Here is a 23831-nt window from a genome sequence, read left to right on the forward strand (position 1 = left end):
AAATTGCTCTTCTGTAGTTATTGCCATTCCTTTGGCACTGGTGCAGTTAATTAACTCTAAAGCAGCCTGTAATTTACAGAGTTGAATTTTCTTATGAACACCCGCAGTCTACAGTTAGTACAGGTAATTCTCTGAGACTTGCAAGTACTACAGTACTACAAGGAAAATACCTTTTTCCTTACTTGCTCATTATTTATTGCTGCTTAGAGATACTAACTTCAACCATTCCTACAGTGTCTTCTGAATCGTTGCAGTGGAGTGGGGAATAAATAAAACAACAATTTTGAACACTATGTAGGAAACCACAACATTTAACATTACCTTATTACCAAATTGAAGTTGCAATTATTATATATACGGAAGAAATTCTTTTCTGTGAGGGTGGTGAGGCACTGTAACAGGTTGCACAGAGAAGCTGTGGATGCTCCATCCCTGGAAGTGTTCAAAGCCAGGTTGGATGGGCCTTTGGGCCACCTGGTCTAGTGGAAGGTGTCCCTGCCCATGGCAGGGGGTTGGAACCAGATGATCTTTAATTCTCTTCCAACCCAAGACATTCTATGATTCTAATAAGTTTTTTTTTGAAGTAGCAGAAACACAGGCAAGGTTTAGATTTTACCTTTTTTTTAAATATATTCTAAAGTTATATGATGACAGCTGTTAATTGGATTTTTTTTTTCAGAAGGTTAAATATTAAGCTAACGGCAAACAATTTCACTGAAAGAATCCGCAAACAATTTTAGTGAAAGAACTTTACTAAGAAAATTAAGACACAATTCCACAATTCCAAAATTATTCAACAAAAGCTCCATATATGACACGTATTACACAGGTCATTGCATTTCAGTCCATGCTCATACCAGACTTTCATGCCCTGCAGAAAGAATTTTATGCATCTGTAGCTGTGATCTCAAGTTAATAGTCAGATGGCATAAGCTTGCTCAAATCAAGCTATCCAAGGCTGATAGCCTTAAATGTCCAATTTTTTCACTTTGAATCCAAGTTAGAATAACTTGAAACTTCTACTTTAACCACACATTTAAATGTTTCTACCTGAATGGAACAAAAATTCTGAGCATCTTTTCTACCAAGCTTTTATGACTGAGCTTTTAAGTGTGGGTTGGGGTTTTTTTCAGCCTTACAAGCCTTGCTATAAAAAAGCCATTGTTCATATTTCACTGACCTTAGTCTTTGCCCAGGCAGTGGAGGGGCTGAAGGGGGAGGCTGTCTACACACACTACAATACATTATTGTGCTTATTTCAATATCACTCTGCTCCAGGGTGGACTATTTGGCTTTAAAATGTCACAGACTGGTATCCTAAGTGATGAAATCTTCAGAAAAATTTCAGCAAAACCTCAAATGATTTATGAAATCATTAGGCTCTCTTGACAACCACTCTTCCATAATGTGAAATTGTACATTTTAAAGTGCTCATAATACACTGGATAAAGAAACCCTAAAATCAGGAATACTCCTGAGCCTGAAATACAGGCAAAGTTCATGACACAGCTTCAAGTCTCCTGTTTCTAACACAAATTTAATATCTGCTTTGCTGCTGTGTCCTAGCAATTTTGAGATGACAATGCCTGTTTGCTTCTCTGCCTAGTATTTCTAATAACATACTTGCCTTTTTCCTGCATCCTCAGCCTCTAACTCACACCAAATTATCTTTTCATTAATTTTAAGCTCAGCCTCATCCCTAGAGCCTGCCCACACTAGAACCAAAGTCTACCTATTGTGATGTAAGAATATAAATGCTAGATAAGGAGGAACAAAGATAAGGGTATTGGTATTTTTCACTGAAGACAGTAGTTATTTGTCTAAAAAATGAGTCATCTAAGAAGGTTACTTTTTATTAGGATAAAAAAAGTTGCTGGTTTTTATCATGTGCACATGTATAGACACATATCCACCCGCAGATGCATGCCTTCACCATGCATTCCACCAAGTGAGTTTTAATTGGACTGAATTTCTTCCAAAATTTCTTTTCACTCAATGTCTCTCATCACTAGCTACAAACAAAAAAGTATGCGAGAAGATAACACAACAGCACATGCAGGAATATTTTTGTGAAACTGTTCTCAAAAATTCAGTGCTATAAATTTACTCATTATCTGTGATAAATTGTTCCATGTATTTGTCATTTTTCCATATACATTTCTGGAAAAGATAAAAACAGTGCTCCACTGCAAGAATATAATTATTAGAAACTTAACTTTACACTAAAAAATATTTCTTCTCTGGCTTAGGAAATTAAATGCAAACAAACTGATCAATTTGCAATTAAACTACAGATCAGCTCCCCATCCAACATACTCCCTACAGGAAATCACTAACATTCAATTTTGAATTAGAAGTCAACTAGAAAAAAAAACCACTTCATATTCCAAAGCAAAACTTAGGAGTTATTTAACACTGTCTCTATAGCCCATAGTTAAAACTTCTGTTTGCTTTTCATCTGCAGAGAACTGCCCAATACAACCACAAAATCTTCATACCAGGTAACATAAAGAAAGAAAGAAAGAACCATCTCTTTTTTACAAAGGGAAGATCGCTTACCTTACATTCACAGGTGTGTGTGGATGCCAGTGTGGCTGAGCAGGATGTATATTAGGATGATACTGTGGCTGCAAATGGAAACATTGAACCTGGTTAATGAAACCATATAAAAGATCCTTATTAACTTTTCCTGGGGTCATGAGAAATACGTTCCTGGTGAACCCTAGAAACCCTAATGCTTCAGACCTTCTCCCAGGTCACTGAGCACGTACATGAAGTCTTCTTGGTGATGAGTCTGCTCATTAGGACATACTCACTGGAAAAGGCAAAGAAAATTGCTCTCCTGTTTGACAGACACCCTGGCACATCTAGTGCTTCTCATAGAAAGCACATCAAAAAAATGTCAACTTTGATCAAAGGTGGAGAATAAGAAAGGTTACTGTTATAAGAGCAGGCTTCAAAAGGTCATCTATCTTTGGTGACAGCACTTCCCTCTCATATCCACAAGATCTTGAAGAGAAACAGTAAAAGAAAATCCCTGGTGAGAGTTTTAATAAAAAGTGTTAAGACTAAGATCTCATGCACATACAGAGATTGGAAGCTTGCTTTTTCTCAGTATCCACTGTCAGTAGCACAGATGAAAACCAGGTAATGTTTCCCTGGAGTGCATAAAAAAAGCCCCAACAAGCATTTGACGAGCAACTCTTTAAGCGTGATGAGGGAGTTAATTGCAACTTTGTAATTGTCACAATCATCCAGTGTGAAAGGCTGCTCTAGACAAAAGCTCGCTCACAGAGCAGTCTCCTGGGGCCCATCACATTCACAGTCCCAAAGGCTTTAACCTTCACAGAAAGGAAAGGGATGGGAAAAAAGATGGCTAATGGTGTGCATTCAGCTTGCAGAGCATCCAAGAACACAGGAGAAAAAACAGGAAAGAGTCCCTCCACCTTCTCTTTAACCCCAATAGTTTAAAGGAATAAAACCCAAAGGTTTATTTCTGACATATCAGAGAATCTCACCCCAGAGTAAGGAAAGGGGAGCAAGACAGCTGAACAAATTATAAAGAGCAAAAATATTTACCACAAAATATGAAAATGCCAACATTTTCCTCTGTAACCGGTATTCTCTTACCTGGTAGTTATGGACTTCAGGAGTATTTTTAGCACTAAGAGAGAAAAAAAAAATTGCTTTTATGTAATCAATACATCTATGTCACAATGTTTTTTAGTTCAGGGAAGTACTACAGAGAAATGAAATTAATATTCTTAAGGATATAATTATTTTATTCAAGATATACACCATAGCAGTTAACATGTGAAAGAGGGGTGTAAAATTTTCTCTCTCTTTTCATTTAAAAATATGAACAAATTATGCTTGATAAGCTGGCATAAGAGCAGTGAGAAAAAAGGAAGTATGTTTTAGTTTAGTCTGAATTAATATATAAAAAAAATTTAAAAAAATAGATTAAACAATGGAAGCAGGCAGTCCCCAAGAAGAATTTGGGGATGCATAATGTGACATGCCAATTCATCCCATACCAGACAATCTGTTTCTACAAAACCTAACACAGATATTATCTTCAGAATCCTTTCACCCAGGTACAGCAACTGAGAGGTAGAGAGAACTTAGGCAGTCACTTACCACAGTTGTGCTGCTTTCACAGGATTGTTTGCTTAAAAAGAAACAAACAAAACCTTAAGACAAGTGAAATATCAGCCATTTTGCAGCACTTGTTGGGCTGTTACACTATGGCTAAAGTGAATCCTCACACAGACATAATTGCACAAAAGTATCAGAATTTCAAGTGCAGCCCTGTGCTTTTTAGCAATACTGTGTGACATCAAAGTATGAGGCAGACACAAATCTCTCTCTGGTCCTGCAAGAGTGAAATCCCTTTAGAGATTACAGCAGACAAAAATATTCTTCCCAAATGTCACCAAAGTACTTTTGGCAGAAATGTTCCGCACAACACTTTGTTTTCTCACCTTATTGTAGTACCATCAAGTCCCTTGGAAATCAGAAACTATCCCTTGTTGAAATTTTCACTATCTTATAGAAACCAGAGTATTCACAAGGCTGATAATGGCCTGTGTCTTATTACAGGGAACAACAGTAGCCAAAATAGCCCATTAGTTGTCATCTTGAGCTACAAGGTCTTGGCCTGTGCATTGGACAGGCTGGAAAGAATGGTGAAGGTGGAAGGTGAGTAACTGGGATGTACCATCCCTGTTTCATGACTGTGTGTGTTTCAAGAGAACTGAAAAGCTCCTGAGAGATAAACTGAAAGTCCAGCTGACTGCCGAATGCAGGAAGTTAATGACACACTGCAGAGGTCTCAAAAGCAACAGAGCTAGGAGAGAATCCAACCCTTGTGGGCTGCGCTTAGGTACACATCTTAATGGCCAAAAGATGAATCAAAGGTAATAACCTACAGGGAGTTTTTGCATTAATTTAACAAACATGCTGTTGTGCTCTCTAGGAGATCACTTGGGTGTGAAAAGTTCTGACTGGCTGCAATGGACAGAGAACATAATTAAGCATAAACCACACTTTTTCTCTTCTCCCTCTACCTCACAGACATAAGTAGAGAAGTATGGAGACTCAAGGAAAAACCTGCAGGTCTGTCAGTTCCTGTTATGGCAAGAATAAAACTTAGAGAATTCATTCTTCCACTGATAAAATAACCCACACTGTATAGTTCACTCTCATGTCTCACTCTCAGAACCTCACAGATTATTAAATTTGCATTTCAGTCAAACAAACTCCTTCCATGTACTAAGGAAGGAAGCAGGGGAAAGAGTTACAGCCTCTAGAAAGCATGCATGCTTGTTACCCTTTCTGCCCCCACTGTAAATGAGACATAAAAATGTCCCCAAAATACCACAAGGGCTGCTCATGGAACTGTGGTTTATATTCTGGGAATGCAAAGGAGTGTAAAGACATTCTAAGGGAATGTCATCTCACCCTGCTCTGTACAGCAGCCTTGCTCCATACGGCAACTATACCTGCAGGCTCAACTAAAACCAGAATTTGGAGAGGGTTATCTTGCAGTGCTCCTTCCTAGGTTTTTCTACATGGAACAAAAAGCTCAAGTTTTTAAGGACAAACTACAAAACCACAAGGGAAATCAATTCCTTGTCATTCCATTTAAATTCAGTACATCTCAATTCCCAGGGCAAGCTAGTTAAGGTCACAGTCTGGAAAGGTGAAAAACATGGCATTTCAGTCAGGAAAGCCACAACAACTCCGTAACGAGACTGCTCAATAACCCTAAAATTGTCTGGGTAGATAAGCAAGTCAGTAAGGCTTTTGGATACTGCTCCACCCAAGTGACACAAGCAATTCTTCAAAAAAACATTACAGGCTTTTCCTTGGTGGGTTTTCTGTGACTTTTCTTTCCTCCTCAATAGAGCAACAAAAGAAACCATAGGTACCTCCTCCATAGATGGGGGTGGAAGAATTAACTGTAGGCAAAGATTAAAAACAGAAGATGGAAACAATGAACTCTGGCCAATAAAACCCCATGTATGTTCTGACTTTTTAGGTTATCTGACATATTTTTTCTTCTCATAAAGTGGTACAGATGTCACGATTGTAATGTGACATTTATGGGATTTAACGGGGCACCTGCATGACCAATTCAGTGAACAGATGTATAAAAAACACTTACCCTTATAAGTGGAATGCCTCCGAGAAGGGTATCTCTTGCTGGGCCTTCTTTCAAATGTACTAGTTCTGCGTAATCTTGTCCCGTGTGTTGCTTGATATTCTGTCCTCCCACTTAAAATACAGAAATAAACAAAGTAAGCTACTGCCTTCTGCAGGAAGCTGCACCTGCTCCTTTGTGTAAAGAGAAGTACATTGCTGTTCACTAAATACCTGAATCTGAAGCGTGATCCCAGCCTTATGAAGTCGGATCTACTAGATTTACTATTTGCTGGGGCTCGCAATCTGAAGAAAGCGTGGTGCTCCACCGCACACTTCCACAAGTGCTTGCACGTTTTGGCACTGTCTAACCGGAAAACAAATGTGTGCTCTTGCTCTCTGCCCTAAATGCAGAAACAAAAGCTTTGGGAGTTGGCATGCATGATATTAGTTATTGTCCTTGGTAGGAGAAATACAGCCTGGGCCAACAGTGTGCTGAGCCTCCCTTGTGTTCTTACCAGCCTGAGCACACACCACACTTTGTTGGATCAGGCCCAAGTAAGGGAAAGAAGTTACCTGTTCATCATCTTCTACAACCACGAGCGTTAGTTTGCTCTTTTTAAAGTCCATTTTTGTGATTTTAGGCCTAAACACAAGAATCAAAAAGAACATAATTACAAGAATAGTAAAATAATTTTATTTCAACAACTACTTTACATTTGAGTGTGGTACTTCTAACCAGACCAATCTACCTTCAGATTTTAAACTTTGTAGATCCAATTAAAAATTACAAATAACAATCATGATCCCATTATGCAAGGGAGAAAGATTTCAGCATTTTAACGAAAAGGAATATAACACAAAAGAGGATTACCAAAAGAATAAGCCTATTTTGTTGGCTCCTTCAAAGATCAATATGCCTGTTGGTGTCAGTCCAAGAGCATATTCACAACCATCTCTTCCCTGCAAGCAAGTACAGAATAAATAATCTGCCATGAGCAGTGTAAATCTTAATACAGTAGTATTGCAAAATCCATAGGTCTTAAACTAAACAAGAAGAATGTCATATTTTTTTAACATTACAGAGCAGAAGAATATGCATCTGTAGTGAGTGCAAAGTGGCATATTTTGGCAATAGGAGGGTGCCCTTTGAGGGAGGAGGCCATGTGCTGCTCAAAGTGGCTCTGAGATCCATGGAGATGGACCCACACCAACACCGTATCCAGGGGAGCTCACACCTCACCTCACCTGTTTAAGAGCAGGCAGTTCCTGCCAGGGGAAGGAGACACAACAGGAAGAAACTGAGGGACACAGGAAAAGGCATGTGGAAAGGGATACTGAGGGAGCACAGGGGAGCACCCTTGGGAGGAGTGCTGCAGGTGGGAATGACTGCTGAGGGCCCATGGGACAACCCAGACTATTGCAAGGACACTCCTCAGGGACTGACCCACAGGGACCTCACAGTGATAAAATAAAACATCACATGGATCTTACCTTAACTACATGCATATCTACACCATACATTTCTAGCCATTTAGCTTTGTTCAAGTAGCACAATTCAGCCTGCGCCGGGCTCTTTCCCCTATGAACATAAAATTCACACTTCACGGTAAGAATTTTTTATCTGCTTTAAATGCTTTCAGATTCATTCCCTAAAACCCTTTTCTTTGTGTCCTCAATCTTAATGACACTAAATGATATTTCAAGCTTATGTTTTTACACTCTTCCCTCCAAATGAAAATAAAACAGAAGACTGAAAACGCAAGAAGATCTAAAACTGCCAACAAGGATGCAAGTTCAGATAACAAAGCATCACTGAAATTTACCATATTTATTAACAAAAGACAGGAAAATGAATTTGCAACCACCCTGAACTCAAAATTTTTGTTTGAATGAAAGAGAGAAAGATATTTATTTCCAACATAAACAGGATAAAGACCTAGCTCCTTAAATTATTACAAAATAATCTAAAGAAAAAACAGTAACAAATTAAACCCACCACCTTCCTAAAAAATCACCCCAGCAACCTTTGCCTAAATTACTGCTTGATATTTCTAGGGAAGGGAGTGCTCAAAGCCTTCTTACAATACTTCTCTACTGACAAACATAATCCCCATTTCATGCCTGTTGAAAGGATTTGACTTCGGAAGAGAAGAAAACCTGTTGCTAAAGACCCCACTCCCACACAGGTACTCTACCTGCACTCTTTCCATTTCTGAAAAATGTCAAATTCCATTGCTTCAGTCTGGTTTGGTGCAAACCTGAATTCAGACACGAGCTCTGGTGTGTGCTCAGGATGCTCACACTCTCCCAACTCAGCTGAAATCAATCAATTGAGAAATTAAAATAATAAAGTCCTTGGGATGATCAGAAACATTTAAATTCCACTATCACCTACAAAGACAGAAAACTATCCTAGAAAGGATAGTTTTCAAGTTCCTAGGCATGTTGCAAAATGTACTTGTGTCAATGCTTTGAGTCAACATCCCATCCCCCCACGGCTGGCCCCAGGAAATTCAAACCAGATTTTACAGCAGAAGTCAGATAAATATATTTGCAGGAGCAGTGTAAGGTTGTGGTACAGAATTCTGACATTCAGGGATGTTATGACTGAACCAGCTCAACTAAAGCTGCTTCTCTGGATTTTAAAGCAGTTATAGGAAATAAAGTTTCTATTTAAAACCATCATCAATGCATCTTCTGTTTTGGAATAGGTAACTCTGAAACTTCCTCTCATTGCATACTTTGCATTCCCTAACACTTCCTATTCTATTGCATGCTTTGTTTTTTGTCCTGGTTTAGGACAAATTTAGGAGTTATGTTTCTGTTCATGTCAAAACACGAAGGGAATATCTTGTCTCATGAAACCAGTGATAAAGATGTGCAGTCTTTTAAATCGCAGTGGTGGTGTAATATCAAGTATTTTTTAAGGAAAAAAATGCTGAAACATTAACATAATTAAGGTGTCATTTTCTACTTATATGCTTAGGCTCTGGTGTTATCTTTTCTAGGAGCAGAACACTTTCCAACTCCACAGAGCTCAGCAGGAGCTGAGACTAACACCCTTACCTGCCTTGTGTCTGTGACAGCTTTTCTCCTGGAGCCTCTCAGCTGTACTAAGAGGCTGCAGCGTCACTGCCTCAGGACTGTGTGGCAAACATCAGTGGAAAATACACTCTTCAGCAACAGCATGTGTCACTTGATATATGATGTGATTCCCAACCAGGCCTTTGTCAGTCAGCATTTCTTAACTGTTTACTACTCTTAACTTCTACTACCAAAATAAAACTATAAATGAAAAAGCATAGAGGGAAATAAACTCCCTTGAAGAAAACAGTTTTATTCCTTCAGGGGGCTTTTACACTTAACAACTGCAAAAATTTTTTTCACAGCCAGACTCCAAAAATACCTTACAGGATCCATCAGTAGATAGGAAGTTACATTCAAAATCCAATCTGTTGGCTGATAACACCTACTAGGTGGTTTTGAAAACTTGTGCTTTGCTGAAACATTTAGCAGTCCTAAGGATATTAAACAGATTGAGTTCACTGGTCTTCATTTTTAATTACTGTCTCACACACATTTTTTCCCTCTGAACAGTAATCTTCCATAGTGAGTTACAGTATTCTCATCTCTGTTAAAGAAAAGGACATACACATATCTCAGCTCTGAGGCTGTTTCATCAAAGCTGGAAGCCTATTTAACACAAATAATATTAAGAATTACTGGCAGCCTAGTCTCCAGTACACAAGAGAGAGCTACAGCAAACACACTAGCAAGGAGGACATCGAGGGGAGAGAAGGTAAAGATCTGAAGTTTGATGCATTGCCAACCATCTAGGAAAAACATAGGAGATTTCTCTGTTTCCTAACTGAGAGAGACGGGGGAATCAAGGCTGACTGTGCTGCAAAGAAGATGTGTAGGGATGAGAAGAATCATGAGCTTGTAGGACAGATGACACAGAGAAGCTCAGGCAGCAATATTTGGTAGGAGAAAAATATCATCCTTGTTTCTCCACAGCTGCACTCACTCTTTATTCACTTTCAGGTGAACAAACTATGTTATCTTTTTGATCTCTGTTAATAGGTCTCCAGCATAAGAGTCAGTAAGAGACTGCCAGCTCCCTGCACAGGGCTGGAGGGCAGAGGAAGAAGGGGCTGCCACAGACTCTATGAGGATGCTGTCACTGCTGGGCTGGAACTGCACTTCAATGGCTCAGCACCACTAATAATTTTGCAACGTAAGGTCGTGGCAGAGGACCCATCTCCTCATTTGTGTCTTCATGACATGCTTTGGCATGCATCTTCTCTGCCCTTTTTTGGGGGAGGTGGAAGGTGGGGCAGGCACATGTACCTAGCACATGTATATACATTATCTGTGTTCTTCAAAAAATAACTGGGGGAACATTTCCAAAAGGATGTTTCCTAGAAAGTTTTTGAAAATTCCAAAAATGTATTTATTTTTAAATATATGTCTGACTCTTTTATACAGAGGGATGAGAAAGTTTCCAGCACCCCATGAAGATGTCTTATGATTAGAACTTAAAATTGGACATGTGAGAAAACATTTTCCTTTTCAATTTAATTAGCAGCTTCAAAAGTTTATCTGGTTAAACACTAAGACCATGCACCGCTAATGAGGTAGTTAAAAACTAACTGAAACAGTGAGAACTCAAGTTCCATAGGTTCTGCAGATAATCCCTGTAAGCATAATATTATGTATCTGCTTCATATGTTACCCCATACTACAAACCAATGGTACTTGCTACAGAATCTCCTTCTTTGGACTGGCAACAAATCAATACTTTATGTCTGAAGGATGATTCACAAAAAAACCCAAAAACCTGGAAACTGCTACTGGAAACCAAGAATTACTGTAACAGAAAATTTCCTTGATCAAAAAAAAAAAAAAATTTAAAAAAAAGTATAAAATTTAAAGTTTCTCTGTGAAAATACTTTTCCTTCAGTGGTCTCAGACTTCTAATGCCTAAATAGCAATTCATAGCTTTTTTCCTCACTCTTAGGAAAGGCACACTAAGGAGCAAGACTGCATTTTACAGAGAAAATGTAACCCACTGAGGAGGGAATAATTGACATTTCTTTATACTTTTCTGCCTAATTAGGTCAATAAAATGTCAATAAAATGTAGCAAACTTTACACCAAAAATGCTTATTATTATGTATGTCAGCAAAGAGAATTAGTTGCAACAATGGAATCATTTTGGACAAGCTTATTGTAATGATGTCAAAATAGTGGAAAACTGAAACTGGAAAAAAAAAAAAAAAGCAAGAAAGTATAAAAGCGTGTTCCCCAGACAGCAGCAAAGAGTGTTAGCTTTGGAAGATAGCTGGACACATCATAAACATGATGGACAGCTATTGTATTGCATTTACACAGTAATCACAGGTGTCAGTACTACCCAAAATATTGAGGCATCAACCTATTATTCTTTGCTTGGTCCTCCTTGCTTGGACCAGATGTGAGGTTACCGCAGCTTTTATCTGTGGAAACGTAAGCAACAGATCAAACTGGGGCTCTGCATTTCCTCCACCTCAAAAACACAAACAGAGTCTGTCTTCAGCAGTTCTCTGCACACCTGACAAATCAGCTGTACCAACTGGTACAGTAAAACTACCTCAGGATTTACACCTATTGCTGCTTGGAGCTGAATTCCCAGTTTTGCCTGTCAAGTCCATCTAGAACTACTGAGTTAATACCACTGCTGTATTAAACCAAGGGACTCTGCCTAAGCTCTCTGTGTGCCAGGGCCCAGCCACCAGTGAAACAGGAAGAGAGTTTTTAATTTCAATTAATTTTGCTGCTGATATGCTTAGATTGGTCCAGATCACTGCACTTTCTTTTATGCAGAAATGAACTTGATTTGAGCTTCAGTACAAAAATTTCCTCCCCTTCTGCAAAACAAATGGCTCAAAATGGAACAAATATTTATATTAACATGCTTGCAGCAACACAAAACCCACACTGTCCTACAATAACATAATGAAACCCAGTGTACCGGAATTGCTTTATGTAGTGAAATCTTTGCTCCTGCCACAGAAGTGATATTAGTTCTTAACATTCCGTGTAATTCTCTCCTTTCCAGTACCTGCCACTCCCTCCCCTCCTGTCCTGTAACCATCTCCTGAGTCACCCACTGTGGAGGCTTCCTCTCCCAGGCACTGTTCAGGCAGCAGGAAGCCCAAATTCACAGGCACCCACATCCCACAAACTGTGTGAAGGGCCAGCTGGCTCTTCAGGCTCAAGTGGTAACACTTGTGCACGCACCACAGCTTCTCCCTCAGTAGGGAGCTATTTTGGGTCTTTCTTCCCATATCAGCCCTGGGTTTCCATGAAACTTTTGCCTAGCCATGGTTTAGAGTCTCCCTCCCCATACCAAGTGTGCTGATATTGGCTAATAGTTGTTGGCTAATAGATATTGGCTAATAACAGTTCAGAAGTTATGAATGGAGGCAAGCCAAGAAAGTGATCTCTCTAAAATTCTTCTTCCCAAGTATGGCATTTATATATGATCAGTGAGAATGCATTAGTAACAAAGGAAAAGAAACCATTAGGTGAGATTTTTAAAGAATTAGGACAAACCCCTTTCAAAAGATTGCATACCTTGAAGACACAGAGCTGCTAGTTCAACAGCAGTTTCGTAAGGGCATTTCAGTCTTAAAAACAAAACGAAAAAACAAAACTATAAAAAACATCTCTCTTGTCAGTGAATTCCTCTAGCAATAAAGCTAAAAAGAAGCTTGATACAAAACCCAGAAACATTAACTTCCACAAACTACTAATTCTATGAAACATCTACAATTACTTTTTACTTGTATATGATTATTTCCTAGGTTGGTACCTTCTGATTAGCATTAAACATGTTACACTTCACCATAAAACAAGTTTGAACCAACAGAGAAAATGCTAAATCAACTAAGGAACCATTTTTGCTTTAACACTGCATTTTAGAATATATGAGTTTGAGGATTTTTGTTTCTGTAATTAAAAAAAAGTAGCGCAGGTGTGAATGAATATTGGTCGGGGTAAGACAAAAAAAGCACAAAATATTTTTGCAGTGTTGACCTGAACAAAAAGTGTTGCCTTCAACTTTCTCATACTCTATTTCACCCACCATACTGAAAAAATGTGGCAAGCCCAAGTTACATTTTCAAATCATAAAACCGAGAACAGTTTTTGCTCTCTTTAAACATTTCCATCACCTGATCAAGCCATAAAAAATCTTTACCCACTCTATTTGTCAGTAATATCGTCATGATGCACACAAAGTCCCATGTGTCTGCATTCTAAAGAAAATCAAAATGCACCAGGAGATTAACTATTATAAATTCTTTAAAGTACAGCTTCAAGTGTAAAAAGGTACTTACTTCCCTGAAAGAATGTCTTGCCGGAGCTGTAATACAAACAGGTACCTGACAAATAAAAATTCAGAATGTCAAAAGTAATTACAAAAAGTAATCCTTCTAGTTCCATTGGCTGGAAGAATACCCCAACTCACTGCGTAGTAACAGCAATTTGAGTAACTTGGTCTTTACAAAAAAGGCCCCTTGGGATCACACAGATACACCCTGCAAGTTCAAAGCTCCCACAGCTTTCACTAAAATCAAAGAAAAGCACATTTTTTGTCCACTGGTTGTGTTCAGGACAATGTCCAAAGTCTCGCTATTTAGGATGTGCTCTATCTGAGCATACACCACAGCAACCTAAATGTTACTAACACTCCAGTGTTCTCCTAAACTTGGGTCTTACCTAATTCAGGCAGGAATTGAACTACAGTAGCTAAAAATGAAACACAGATAAAGGCATGTAGGCTTCAGGACTGCTTTTTCAAACACAAATGCAGAATATGGAAAAAGTCCAAATTGGGGAAAAGGAAAGGTTCATACCAAAATATCACTTAAAAATAGCAGAGAATTTCTGAATAAAAGAATTCCATAGAGCTCACACATTTATTTAATAAGCCAAGTAGGAATTTACAGCCTTCAAACTGTTGAGATATTTTGAGCTGTGGCTTTGCTAACCCTCAGTTCTAGGCATGCTTCACTGACACCACTCAGAGGGGGGCTCTGAGGCATGCACAAGTGCCCTGGGTCATGCAAGGGGTGTGTCGAGCACAGAAAGGCACAGGCAGGCTCTGCACTGCTCTGGACACTGTGGAGTGAGGCTTGCAAATATGAGTGATCCAAGAGAAGAAAGCATAAAGCACTCCTGTGAGCCCACTAAATGCAAGCATAAACCTTTTCCATCTTCACAAATCATAGAAATACAAAAGTGATCTTGTTTTTCAACACACAGGACGTGCAGTGAATGCTGTGAAGGACCAACAGCTGCAATCAGACAGGGAAACAGAAATGAAGATTAGGATTTCTCATGATAACACTAGAGCAGAATTTAATTTATCCATGTTAGCTCTTTGTTACATCTCTGATTCACATACTTGGCTGATACTTGCCAATCAAATCTGGGTATTTGCATGTGTAGATTAAGGGTAGACAAGCATACTCCCTGTTCTTATTGATAGCCCAGATGACCTAGAATCCCATGAACTCTTCTAAATTTGCAAGAAGACTCTGGGCAGTGCTCCTATCAGTGTCAGGAGGCTTGTACAGTGCTGCAGCCCTGCTCTGGTAGGTATGGTTTACCTTTGTTCCTTTTCTGTGCACAGGCTGACAAACACTGGCATCACAATTGCTGCTACTTCAGCAAAATACCTTAGAAAACTCTCCATGACACACAAGTACAGACATGTTCTTCTGTTGTTCTTCTAACTACATTAACTAATCAGGTCACACACAAGCCATAGATGTTTTCTGAAACACACTGCATTTCAACTGTGTTTTTAAACCAAAGAAAAGACAGAGCTGGTGAAGGGTTTTAATGCTACCCAATACCGTGTTTATTATGAGAATGTGATGTTTGTAGCTTTACTAGAAATTTAAGTCTACTAGAAAGCACATCTCCAGAAGGAATTCTGAGCACCCCCTACCTGGAAAGTTCTAATACTGTTACGGTTGATGATGGATTTTTCTTCTACTTGGAATAATTTTGAGTATATAAATAATAAATATAAATTGAGTTATTAATCTTCAATTTTCCCTCAACATGCTACATGGAAAATATGATTCAGCAACTAGGATAAAGACTCTTAAAAAAACCTCCATAAATCAAAAGAATTTAAAATTTAAGACCTATAAAATTATTAAATTCAAAATTACTTTCCCAAAAAAAAAAGAAGAAAAAAAAGGCACCCAAATTTTTCTTACACATTTTCACTCACAGTGGTCTTCTGTCAAGCTTATAATTAAAAGAAATTGTTCACAACACTGAATATTTAGCTGACTTAAGTGTTTTTCTAATTAAAATAGTCTTCTGAAATGTCACCTTTCAGCAATAATTAGATCACAAGGCATCAGAGGTTAATACTTTCAGACAAAATGTCTTACTCGATCACAGCAATGATCACATAGCTCAGAAACCCAGTCTCACAGTGACTAGGATCATATGCTTCACAGCATCAAGCAAGAAATCTTGTGGTAGACAGTAATGCAATAATTTGACCACAGGGGAAATGTAATACTTGTCAGACATGCACCCTGATGTATGAAGACTTACATCAATTTCCAGAAAACACATATTATTCCTACTAATTTAACTGCATTTTCTCATTAGAGATGTCCATAAATCATCCAGATTTTTGGATTCTCTTAAGATCTTATACTCAGCTACATAAGTGGCGGGGATTTCTGTGAGTTAATTATACATTCTATGGGAATATGCCCTTTTATTGAATTATCACTGCTGGAATAAATTGATAACGGATATTAAAGACCCAATGTCTATATCATGAGGTGGTGACAATTAGCCCTTTAATCTCAGGCAGTGAAAAAACCCACGGTTGGCACATCAGTGAAGGAGACAGTAATCATTTGCCTCCAGGCTTAAGTTTAATGTAAACATCACATGCACATGAACTACAACAATCAACCACCTTTAAACACCTTAGGCTGATTAGGAGTACACTGATTATTGCCAAGCAAATTAGAAGACACAGAAAGTGCCTACGGTGAGAGGCAGAACAAAAGAAAAGATAAAATAACATTAAGATAGATGACTACTATACAGAGAAGACACAGAGTAAGCAGATACAAAAGATAAGCAAACCCTTTCCTACAGCTGCTCCTTTCCCAGCTTTCAGAATATCCTGTGAACCAAGGTGCTATGGACCCTGCAAGGTACAGGTCCACAGAAAGCAGCCCAGAAGATTGAAACAAAAGACTTCCAGATATTTGTACAGTGACTTTACACAACACAGGCTTCTGCTTCAGAGAGAACCACGGGGAAACAGAACCTATTCAATCAAGCATTAACCCAGAGCTCAAGCTGACTATTCCCACAATTCTCTACCCTTGGTACCATTATTAAACCACCCTCCATTGTCAGGGCAGGAGGAACAAAGCAGGCCACTGGCATTTTAGCAGGACATAATGGAGAGCCCTCTCAGAGGACGGCAGGTATCAAAGAGCAGGTGTCTCCCAGCTGCAGCTCTCCCCACCCAACACTGCCTTTCTTTGCCAACTTCAAAGCACCAAAGCACAGCATCTCCTCCTACACACTGACATGCTTGGAGAGGCCCAAGAATGCCTTCTGGCAGCATACAAATATGAAGAAAGAAACACATGTTTCTCTGACAGTAGGAAAACACCTAAGAAGGCAAACAAAACGACCACTCAGTAAGAAAGCTCGAAGCACCTGCTTACAGTACCCCACGTGCCTTAGGTGTCTTAATTCCCCCATCAGCCATGCACAGTTCCTACCTTGTAAACTCTTCGTGCAGGTTGTTCGGTTCTGATGAATAGTACTTAATTCGAAAATGCAACGTGTACGGAGGTCCAACTGCAAATGCAGAGATTTTAAATGGGGAAAAAAGGTTTATACTCATTGCAGTCCTGATAAGGCAGAATAGTCACCACACCACACCTCACAACCCAAGAAACACAAAATTAATTACGTTTTTCAAATTCCTCAGACAATATTTCATGTTTTTCTAAATTTAAAAATGCATGCAACAAACCAAAAAAATAGACAACTTCATGATACTAATTAATTTAAATTTATCAAGGCAATAGTCCATTTGGCAAACACCTTTTCATACTTAGAGCGTGCCTCACAGCATGCTGTGAATGACAGCAAATTCCAGATACACTGCCTGTTTCTGGGCCCAGGGAGAAAGGGAAGGAAGAGGGAAGGAGAGGGTGAAGCTCCTTCTTACCAAGTGCAAACACTATTCCAAACCCCCCCCCCCCCAACCCACCCAATAGAGCAGCTTTTGATTGAAACACATGCATGAGAAAAGGTGAGATAAATAGGGTGAAAAGTGCTGGAGAAGACTCTGGAAGGCACCCACAAACACAGAAAGGTAAAAAATTCCATAGGGTTGCAAGAACCGTGTTTTCTAATGTCAGAAGTGAATGCTACATCGGAGTTTTCTTGTAACACAGATAATAGCAAGTTATTCAGCCACCATGAAACTGTGACCAAGAATCCTTATCTGCTTAGCCCTCATCTTCCAACTGCTTGCTGATGCATTAATTGACAGAAAAGTTACTTTTCTACACTTTTCTAAAGTCTTCCATAACACCACATCAACACAGTAAACATGTGCCTCTTAATGATCCTTCTACTAAATGATATGCAGCTAAGATTCAGGTAACTAGAGCTTTGATTCTGCTCCTGTTCTGCACCACCAGTGAGGTCTGCATAGGTGAGCTAAGGACTTGGAAAAAAGAGCAGTGGGCAACATCCATTTTGAAAGAGAAATTCTTCACAAAGCATCTTCTAAATGCAATTCTTCACAAAGCATCTTCTAGAGGAAAGTAACTTGTAGTGAGTCAGACCTTTACAACACCCAACAAACTGCTTCCTTCTTAGGCATTTCTCAGAAACAGGATTGACCAAATGCTTTCTAAAACAGGCCCTTCACAGATCAAAAACACAAATACATGCAACTAAACTGGCTGAAGGTGTTACAGAATCACTGATTTTCCAGGAGAAAAAAGACAAAGCTATCAGAGAAAGTGCAGCTGCAAATCACTTAAAGTAAAGCAGTCTGTGACATGATGATGAAAACCTAACAGCAAAAACCCATAGCAGCTATCTTCACCATGGATTCTACCAGGCTTACAACCACACACCACGGGGTGACAGCAAATTATCCTAAAGGCCTTTGAAGAACTCCATTTACAAAAATAATCTAGATATTTGGGTACTTATCAAAAAGGAAGGCAAAGCACCACTGAAGCAATCAGGACCTATCTTTGTGAGGTTGTCCAAGGGTGTCAAAAATTTCCTTGAAAAATACATTTTAATCTCACAGAAGACATGTCTTCACGGCCCATGACTGCTGGCAACTGCAGTATTGTAATGCCAATGCTGCACTGTGCCCAAGCCTGCAACCTGATTATCAAAGATCCTGAAGCTAATTCCACGCCTTAGACAATTTTCACAGAAAACTCAGTAGCCCAACCCAACCTTTCCATCCAAAACTACCTTTGATAAACCAGCAGCTATTTCAGAACTGCATCTGACAAAACAGCAGGTATTTCTGTTAGTTTTACTTCTAAGATAATAATCTGGGGAAAAAAAATTAAAAATTAATCATTACACAATGCAGTATTTTCTATTCACTCTCTGAAAGAAATTGCAGGATATCTGTTCTGGATCAGAAGCAGTGACAAGAACTCCGATCTGTGTCCAGGCAACCTAATTTCACAGATCACACTGAAATTACCTGGCAACCTACTCAGTGCCTCAGACAAACAGCACAGGTTTAACAAAGGCTTCTGAAGCCTGGGGTACTGCTTAATAAGTGCTCTTGCATTTAGACATAATACAGTCAGCCAATTACCCATTAAGTTGAAACTATTTCCTAATAAATATTTATTTTAAAGGCCATATTTAAACATTCTCTATCATGTTCTAATACACTAAATTCAAATTCTTTAGGAAGTAACAAAATAAACAGGCAGAGACATTGTACTTACTTTTTATTTGCTTCTTAATGAATTTTGAATGGTCCAACCAGTGCTAAAAAAAGAAAATCCACACTTAAAAGCAGTTCCATTTCAAGATTTTTTTGACTCCATAAACTGAGTGCAATAAAATTTAACAGACAGAAATCTCTTTTAAGGAAATATTGCCATATTTACTTTCTAAACTTCTGCACATTGGTTGAAGTGTTTATTGGCATATTTAATAACTTCCCCTCCTCCACATGGGAAAGCTTGATTTTAAACTTATCAGTACTGCCAGGGAAGCCACTCTTCCAGAGAATAGACTTCAAAATCCAAGGGCACACAGCAGTGGTGGGTAAGGAAGGCATGCTTTTGCCCAAAACCCCTGAGTTTCAGCCTCCTTTAAATGTCTGTTTAATGGTGACGTTCCAGATCCTGCACTATCCTGCCTTCCACTGCTCCACAGCCACGTTTTTTCCAAGGTAGGGATGGAGACTTTACCCCACTAAAAGCATTTGAGAAACATTGATGTGTACCTCACCCCTTCCCTTTTAAACTAAGGCAGAAGATCTGGAATAGTGCAACAATGATGACAAAAACATATGATTCCCAGCAAAGTTTACACACTCTCTTGTCAGTGTAAGCTGCATCTACAGAAAGGCAGCAATAAACACAATCTGGTATAAATTTAGCTTAAATCTTTGACAGTCTCTGCTCAATGTCCTACAGATGCCTGCAATCTTATTTGAAGCAACTCTATGCTTCTGTCGTACAAAATGATAAGAGAGTTTAATATTTCCTTGAAATAAATGTTTTTTTTATTTTTATATATTTTTTAAAATTATAAACTAAGTACTATAAAACAAAATCTTAGGAAAAAAACCCTATTCTTTCTTATCATAAAGCATTAATGTTTCTAGAAAAAGGACAAGCTCTCAATGACTATTTATCATTACACCAACACCATGCTACAATGGCTAAATAAATGTGAAAAATTATTTGTTGTCTAGTAATACTGGTATTTATTTACTAAGTATGTTCTAAACCAAGGCAAAAATTTATCACAGGTATCACAGGTAGATGTGTACAAATCAAAAGTCTGACAGCTTATGACCCTTAAGGCAAATAAATCTCATGAGAAAGGCAACAATGATTCTGAAGGTGATTTTATTTGCAGGAGACTTGCAAGACTCCCTTAGGTGAGGTTGCCAAGAAATCCATTCTTATAATCCCTAATCTGGTAGAAATGTCTACCAGAGTGGAAATAAAATATTACAGCAGCTCATATAAATGCATTCCTTAGAGTTTCAAGTAATTTACTTTGTCTCTACTTTACTCTCTTATGAAAAATTACAGCTTTGTGAAATCTCGAATTTTTGATATGGAAAAAAATATCAACATTGAGACTTAGGCTTTTTTTTTTTTTTTTTTTTACCAAAATTATATAAGTATGTTACTTTCACAGCTCAAGGGCAGATTAATTTTTTATTCTCCATGTACCTAGCTATGAAAATGTCTTTCTATTTAATATTTATTTTGGCTAAAGAAAAGCCCCTTAAAGACCAATATAATGAATGCATTAAAAGAAAAGTTTAGCTTCATGTAAAAAAGCATCTATAATACATGCTAAAAACTCCTGTTAGTACCATGTTCTGGAACAAGCACTGAACTATAATAATTCCCAGTGAAAAACCAGCTGACAGTCTCTTTCCTGGCATGTGGTCTTTAAGGTACATTAAAGCTGAAATAAGAGTAAGTTTCAAACTGATTGTTTGCAAGTGCAAATTCTTCAAATAATGGCTAAAAAATACCTAACAAGACTCCAGAAACCACTTGTGCAGACCATTAACTGAGACCAGCTTAGACAGGAAACCATCATCACTCTCTGTACCTAAACAGCCAGAGGCAGACAGCTCCAGGAGACAAAGCACAGCAAGCACTGAAGTCACCTCTCTTCAGAAGCACCAGTGAGCTGCTGTTTTAGCCCCATCCCACGCTACACATCAAGTGTAAGATGTGCCACCACACGGATCATAAATACAAAGACGGAGGTAGGGCACGGACTGACAGTATTATTGGCCCAGAGCCCTCAGGCCTGGAAGTTTTCGTGCAGTTTTATGAACCAACTCCAATTTCAAAGCCAGATATTTTGTGCCATTTCTGTGAAAATCAAGCTGAATTTCCACACTTCTTTGCCTCAGATAATGTCAGAGGGCTTCTTCACACTGTGTACCACACCAGCTTTCCAAATGTCCCTCTGAGTAGAAAAAAAAAAATCAAAGCATTCTAGCTAAAGCCTAAAATAGGTTTGGGCTTGGCTACATACTGCTTTGCTGACTCAGTTATAAGGAAGTGAAAGCAGTGAATTCTGAAGTCTCACTAGGAAGCTGAATAAAACCAGAGGAACCTTGTTCTCTCCGCACCTAAGACTATAGCTCTGCCTATCTTTTGCTTTGGCTAAACAACCACACATCATTTCAGGATCTGGACTCAGCAGAGAAACTTAACTGTGGATCTCTCAGTGTAGGACCAAGACTGACCTGACTCATTTCAACCATGCACCACCTTAATCCCCATATCCTGTCTGGACTCAGAAATATCAGAGCAGAACAAGGAGGAGAAAAGGGATTAATTGCTTTAAGACCGTGTTATGATAGGAAGACAGTGTCTAAGTTTACCCATAGTGAGGGAAGAAAAACTCAAATGTGATCAAACTGCAGGTAATCAGAATTCTATGATTATGCCAGAACAGAACAAGTAGTTCAGCTGGAAGGGACCTACAATGACCATGTAGTCCACTGCCTGACCTCTTCATGTTATTAATGGCATTATCCAAATACCTTTTAAGACTGACAGCCTTGGGACATCAATTACCTCTCCAGGAAGCCTGTTCCAGTGTTTGACAACCCTCTTGGTAAAGAAACGCTTCCTGATGTGCTGCCTGAACCTCCCCTGATGCAGCTTTGAATCATTCCCAGGTATCCTTTCACTGGATACCAGGGAAGAGAGCTCAGCACCCCCCTCTCCCACCATCAGCTGCAGAGACCGCTGTGGTCCCCCCCTTTAATTTTGTCAGATAAACTGGAAGGTCAAATGCTAGACTAACTTCCATTTATTCCTCTTTAATCTCAATAAAATTTCTTTGCTCTGTCAAACAAATAATGCTTTCCTATGATATTAACTGACATAACACAGTAGCCATTGGCTGGGACTCACGTGTTGAAAACAAACACCAATGAATTCCACATGAAAGAAACACCATTTAAAAAATAATTTCTTAAAATACTGGAAGCATGTATTTATCTCAACATGGTCTCCTGTTGATCACTCATTTTATCAAAGTGAAGAAGAAAAAATAAGTACTTAACATTTCCTAATATTGGTAGCAGCCAATATTTTCTCAAAATAGATATACAGCATGGGAAAGATATATTTGCGTCGAGATACTGCTAAAGTAGTCAACTTATAAGGACTGTGTGAGTGCCAAATGAAAACTGAAAGGAGCATTTCCACAGGCTGACACAATCCCATCACACACCTGAGCTTTGCAAATTCCACCGCCTCTCTACTTGCTTCCTAAAAGAATGAAAATTCCTTGTCTTGATTTATACAGCCCTCAAAGGTGACCTGAAAAGGAAAAAAATTGCATTTGACCCTTTTTGGTTTGCTTTCTTTGCCAGTTTAAAATGCATGAAGAACATCTTGAATAGACTGTTACTCCTTATGCTTATTTATGTATTTAACTATCAGTTAGAAGAAGCCCATTTTTGCTGGAAGCTTTATTTGCCCTCTGAAAAATATCAGTTTAATGCTTTCTCAAGTCGTGCCTGGAGGTACAGAAGAGAAAACATGCTCAACGATCAAGTTCAGAAAAGAAGGTGTACTTAACAAAAGCCAGCACCTTTAAAACCAGAAGTCAAAAACCAATTATTCCTTCAGCTGTCTTCTTCCTTTCTGGTTTCCTAGGCGCCTGAATCCTACCAAGCTGCTTGCCATTATTCAAACAACCTTCTAAAGCAGAGAGGTTAAAAAATGTATGTATCACATGGAGGAAGGAATCACCAAAAAAACAAGTCAATAAAAATTCTACCCACCAAACCACAGTTTGGGGATTTCTCTACATTTACAGATTTAAAAGGGAGCAAAGGAGTGAAAGCCCTCTTTTCTTTTGCAGGTCACCTTTCAGCGTTATAATGATAATAACAGAAAACCAAATGGGAACTGGGGTTATGTAGAAACTCAGGGAGTACATAAACATATACTTACAAACAGGATAATCTCCCAAGAGATCACAGCTTAAAACAATGAGCTATTGTTCTCATGTTTCTCTAATCCCTCCTAGAAAGCTATGCTCCTCTTGAAAATGAAGGCTCACCTGACTGGTGACTTCAGCTGCCAACAAAAAGGCTGTCGAGAAGATCATCAACACTTCTCAGAGGTATTCCGTGGCAGAAGGATGAGTGGCACCAGAGTCAGGACAAATCCCAGCTAGACAGAAAGACTGTCACCATGAGGCTGTTCAGACAAAGTACAGGTGCCCAGAAGGACTGTGGAGCCACTATCCTTGAGGGTATCAAATATGACTGAACAAAGTCCCAAGAAACCAGATACAACTGAAGCTGCTATGAGGAGCTTGGACAGAGACACCTGTGGTAGTTT

At 38.8% G+C, this 23831-nt stretch overlaps 1 protein-coding gene across 3 annotated transcripts in view; it reads right to left on the minus strand.

Moving 5' to 3' along the window:
• The window catches only part of EPB41L4B (erythrocyte membrane protein band 4.1 like 4B), a 168278-nt gene that overhangs the window by 88041 nt on the left and 56406 nt on the right, over nucleotides 1–23831 (minus strand). For all 3 annotated transcript variants that reach the window (XM_033512170.1, XM_015618467.3, XM_015618468.3), the window contains exons 3-15: nucleotides 19203–19245; nucleotides 16977–17055; nucleotides 13530–13574; nucleotides 12766–12818; nucleotides 8343–8463; nucleotides 7639–7726; nucleotides 7019–7107; nucleotides 6721–6790; nucleotides 6379–6548; nucleotides 6170–6279; nucleotides 4141–4171; nucleotides 3631–3664; nucleotides 2560–2627 (exon numbers count right to left, since the gene is read on the minus strand). In XM_033512170.1, the coding sequence (XP_033368061.1) occupies nucleotides 2560–2627; nucleotides 3631–3664; nucleotides 4141–4171; nucleotides 6170–6279; nucleotides 6379–6548; nucleotides 6721–6790; nucleotides 7019–7107; nucleotides 7639–7726; nucleotides 8343–8463; nucleotides 12766–12818; nucleotides 13530–13574; nucleotides 16977–17055; nucleotides 19203–19245 (1001 nt within the window). The remainder of the gene's footprint in view (nucleotides 1–2559; nucleotides 2628–3630; nucleotides 3665–4140; nucleotides 4172–6169; nucleotides 6280–6378; nucleotides 6549–6720; nucleotides 6791–7018; nucleotides 7108–7638; nucleotides 7727–8342; nucleotides 8464–12765; nucleotides 12819–13529; nucleotides 13575–16976; nucleotides 17056–19202; nucleotides 19246–23831) is intronic.

The sequence above is a fragment of the Parus major genome, chromosome 2 (assembly GCF_001522545.3).
Source record: "Parus major isolate Abel chromosome 2, Parus_major1.1, whole genome shotgun sequence".
In the NCBI taxonomy this organism is placed as follows: Eukaryota; Metazoa; Chordata; class Aves; order Passeriformes; family Paridae; genus Parus; species Parus major.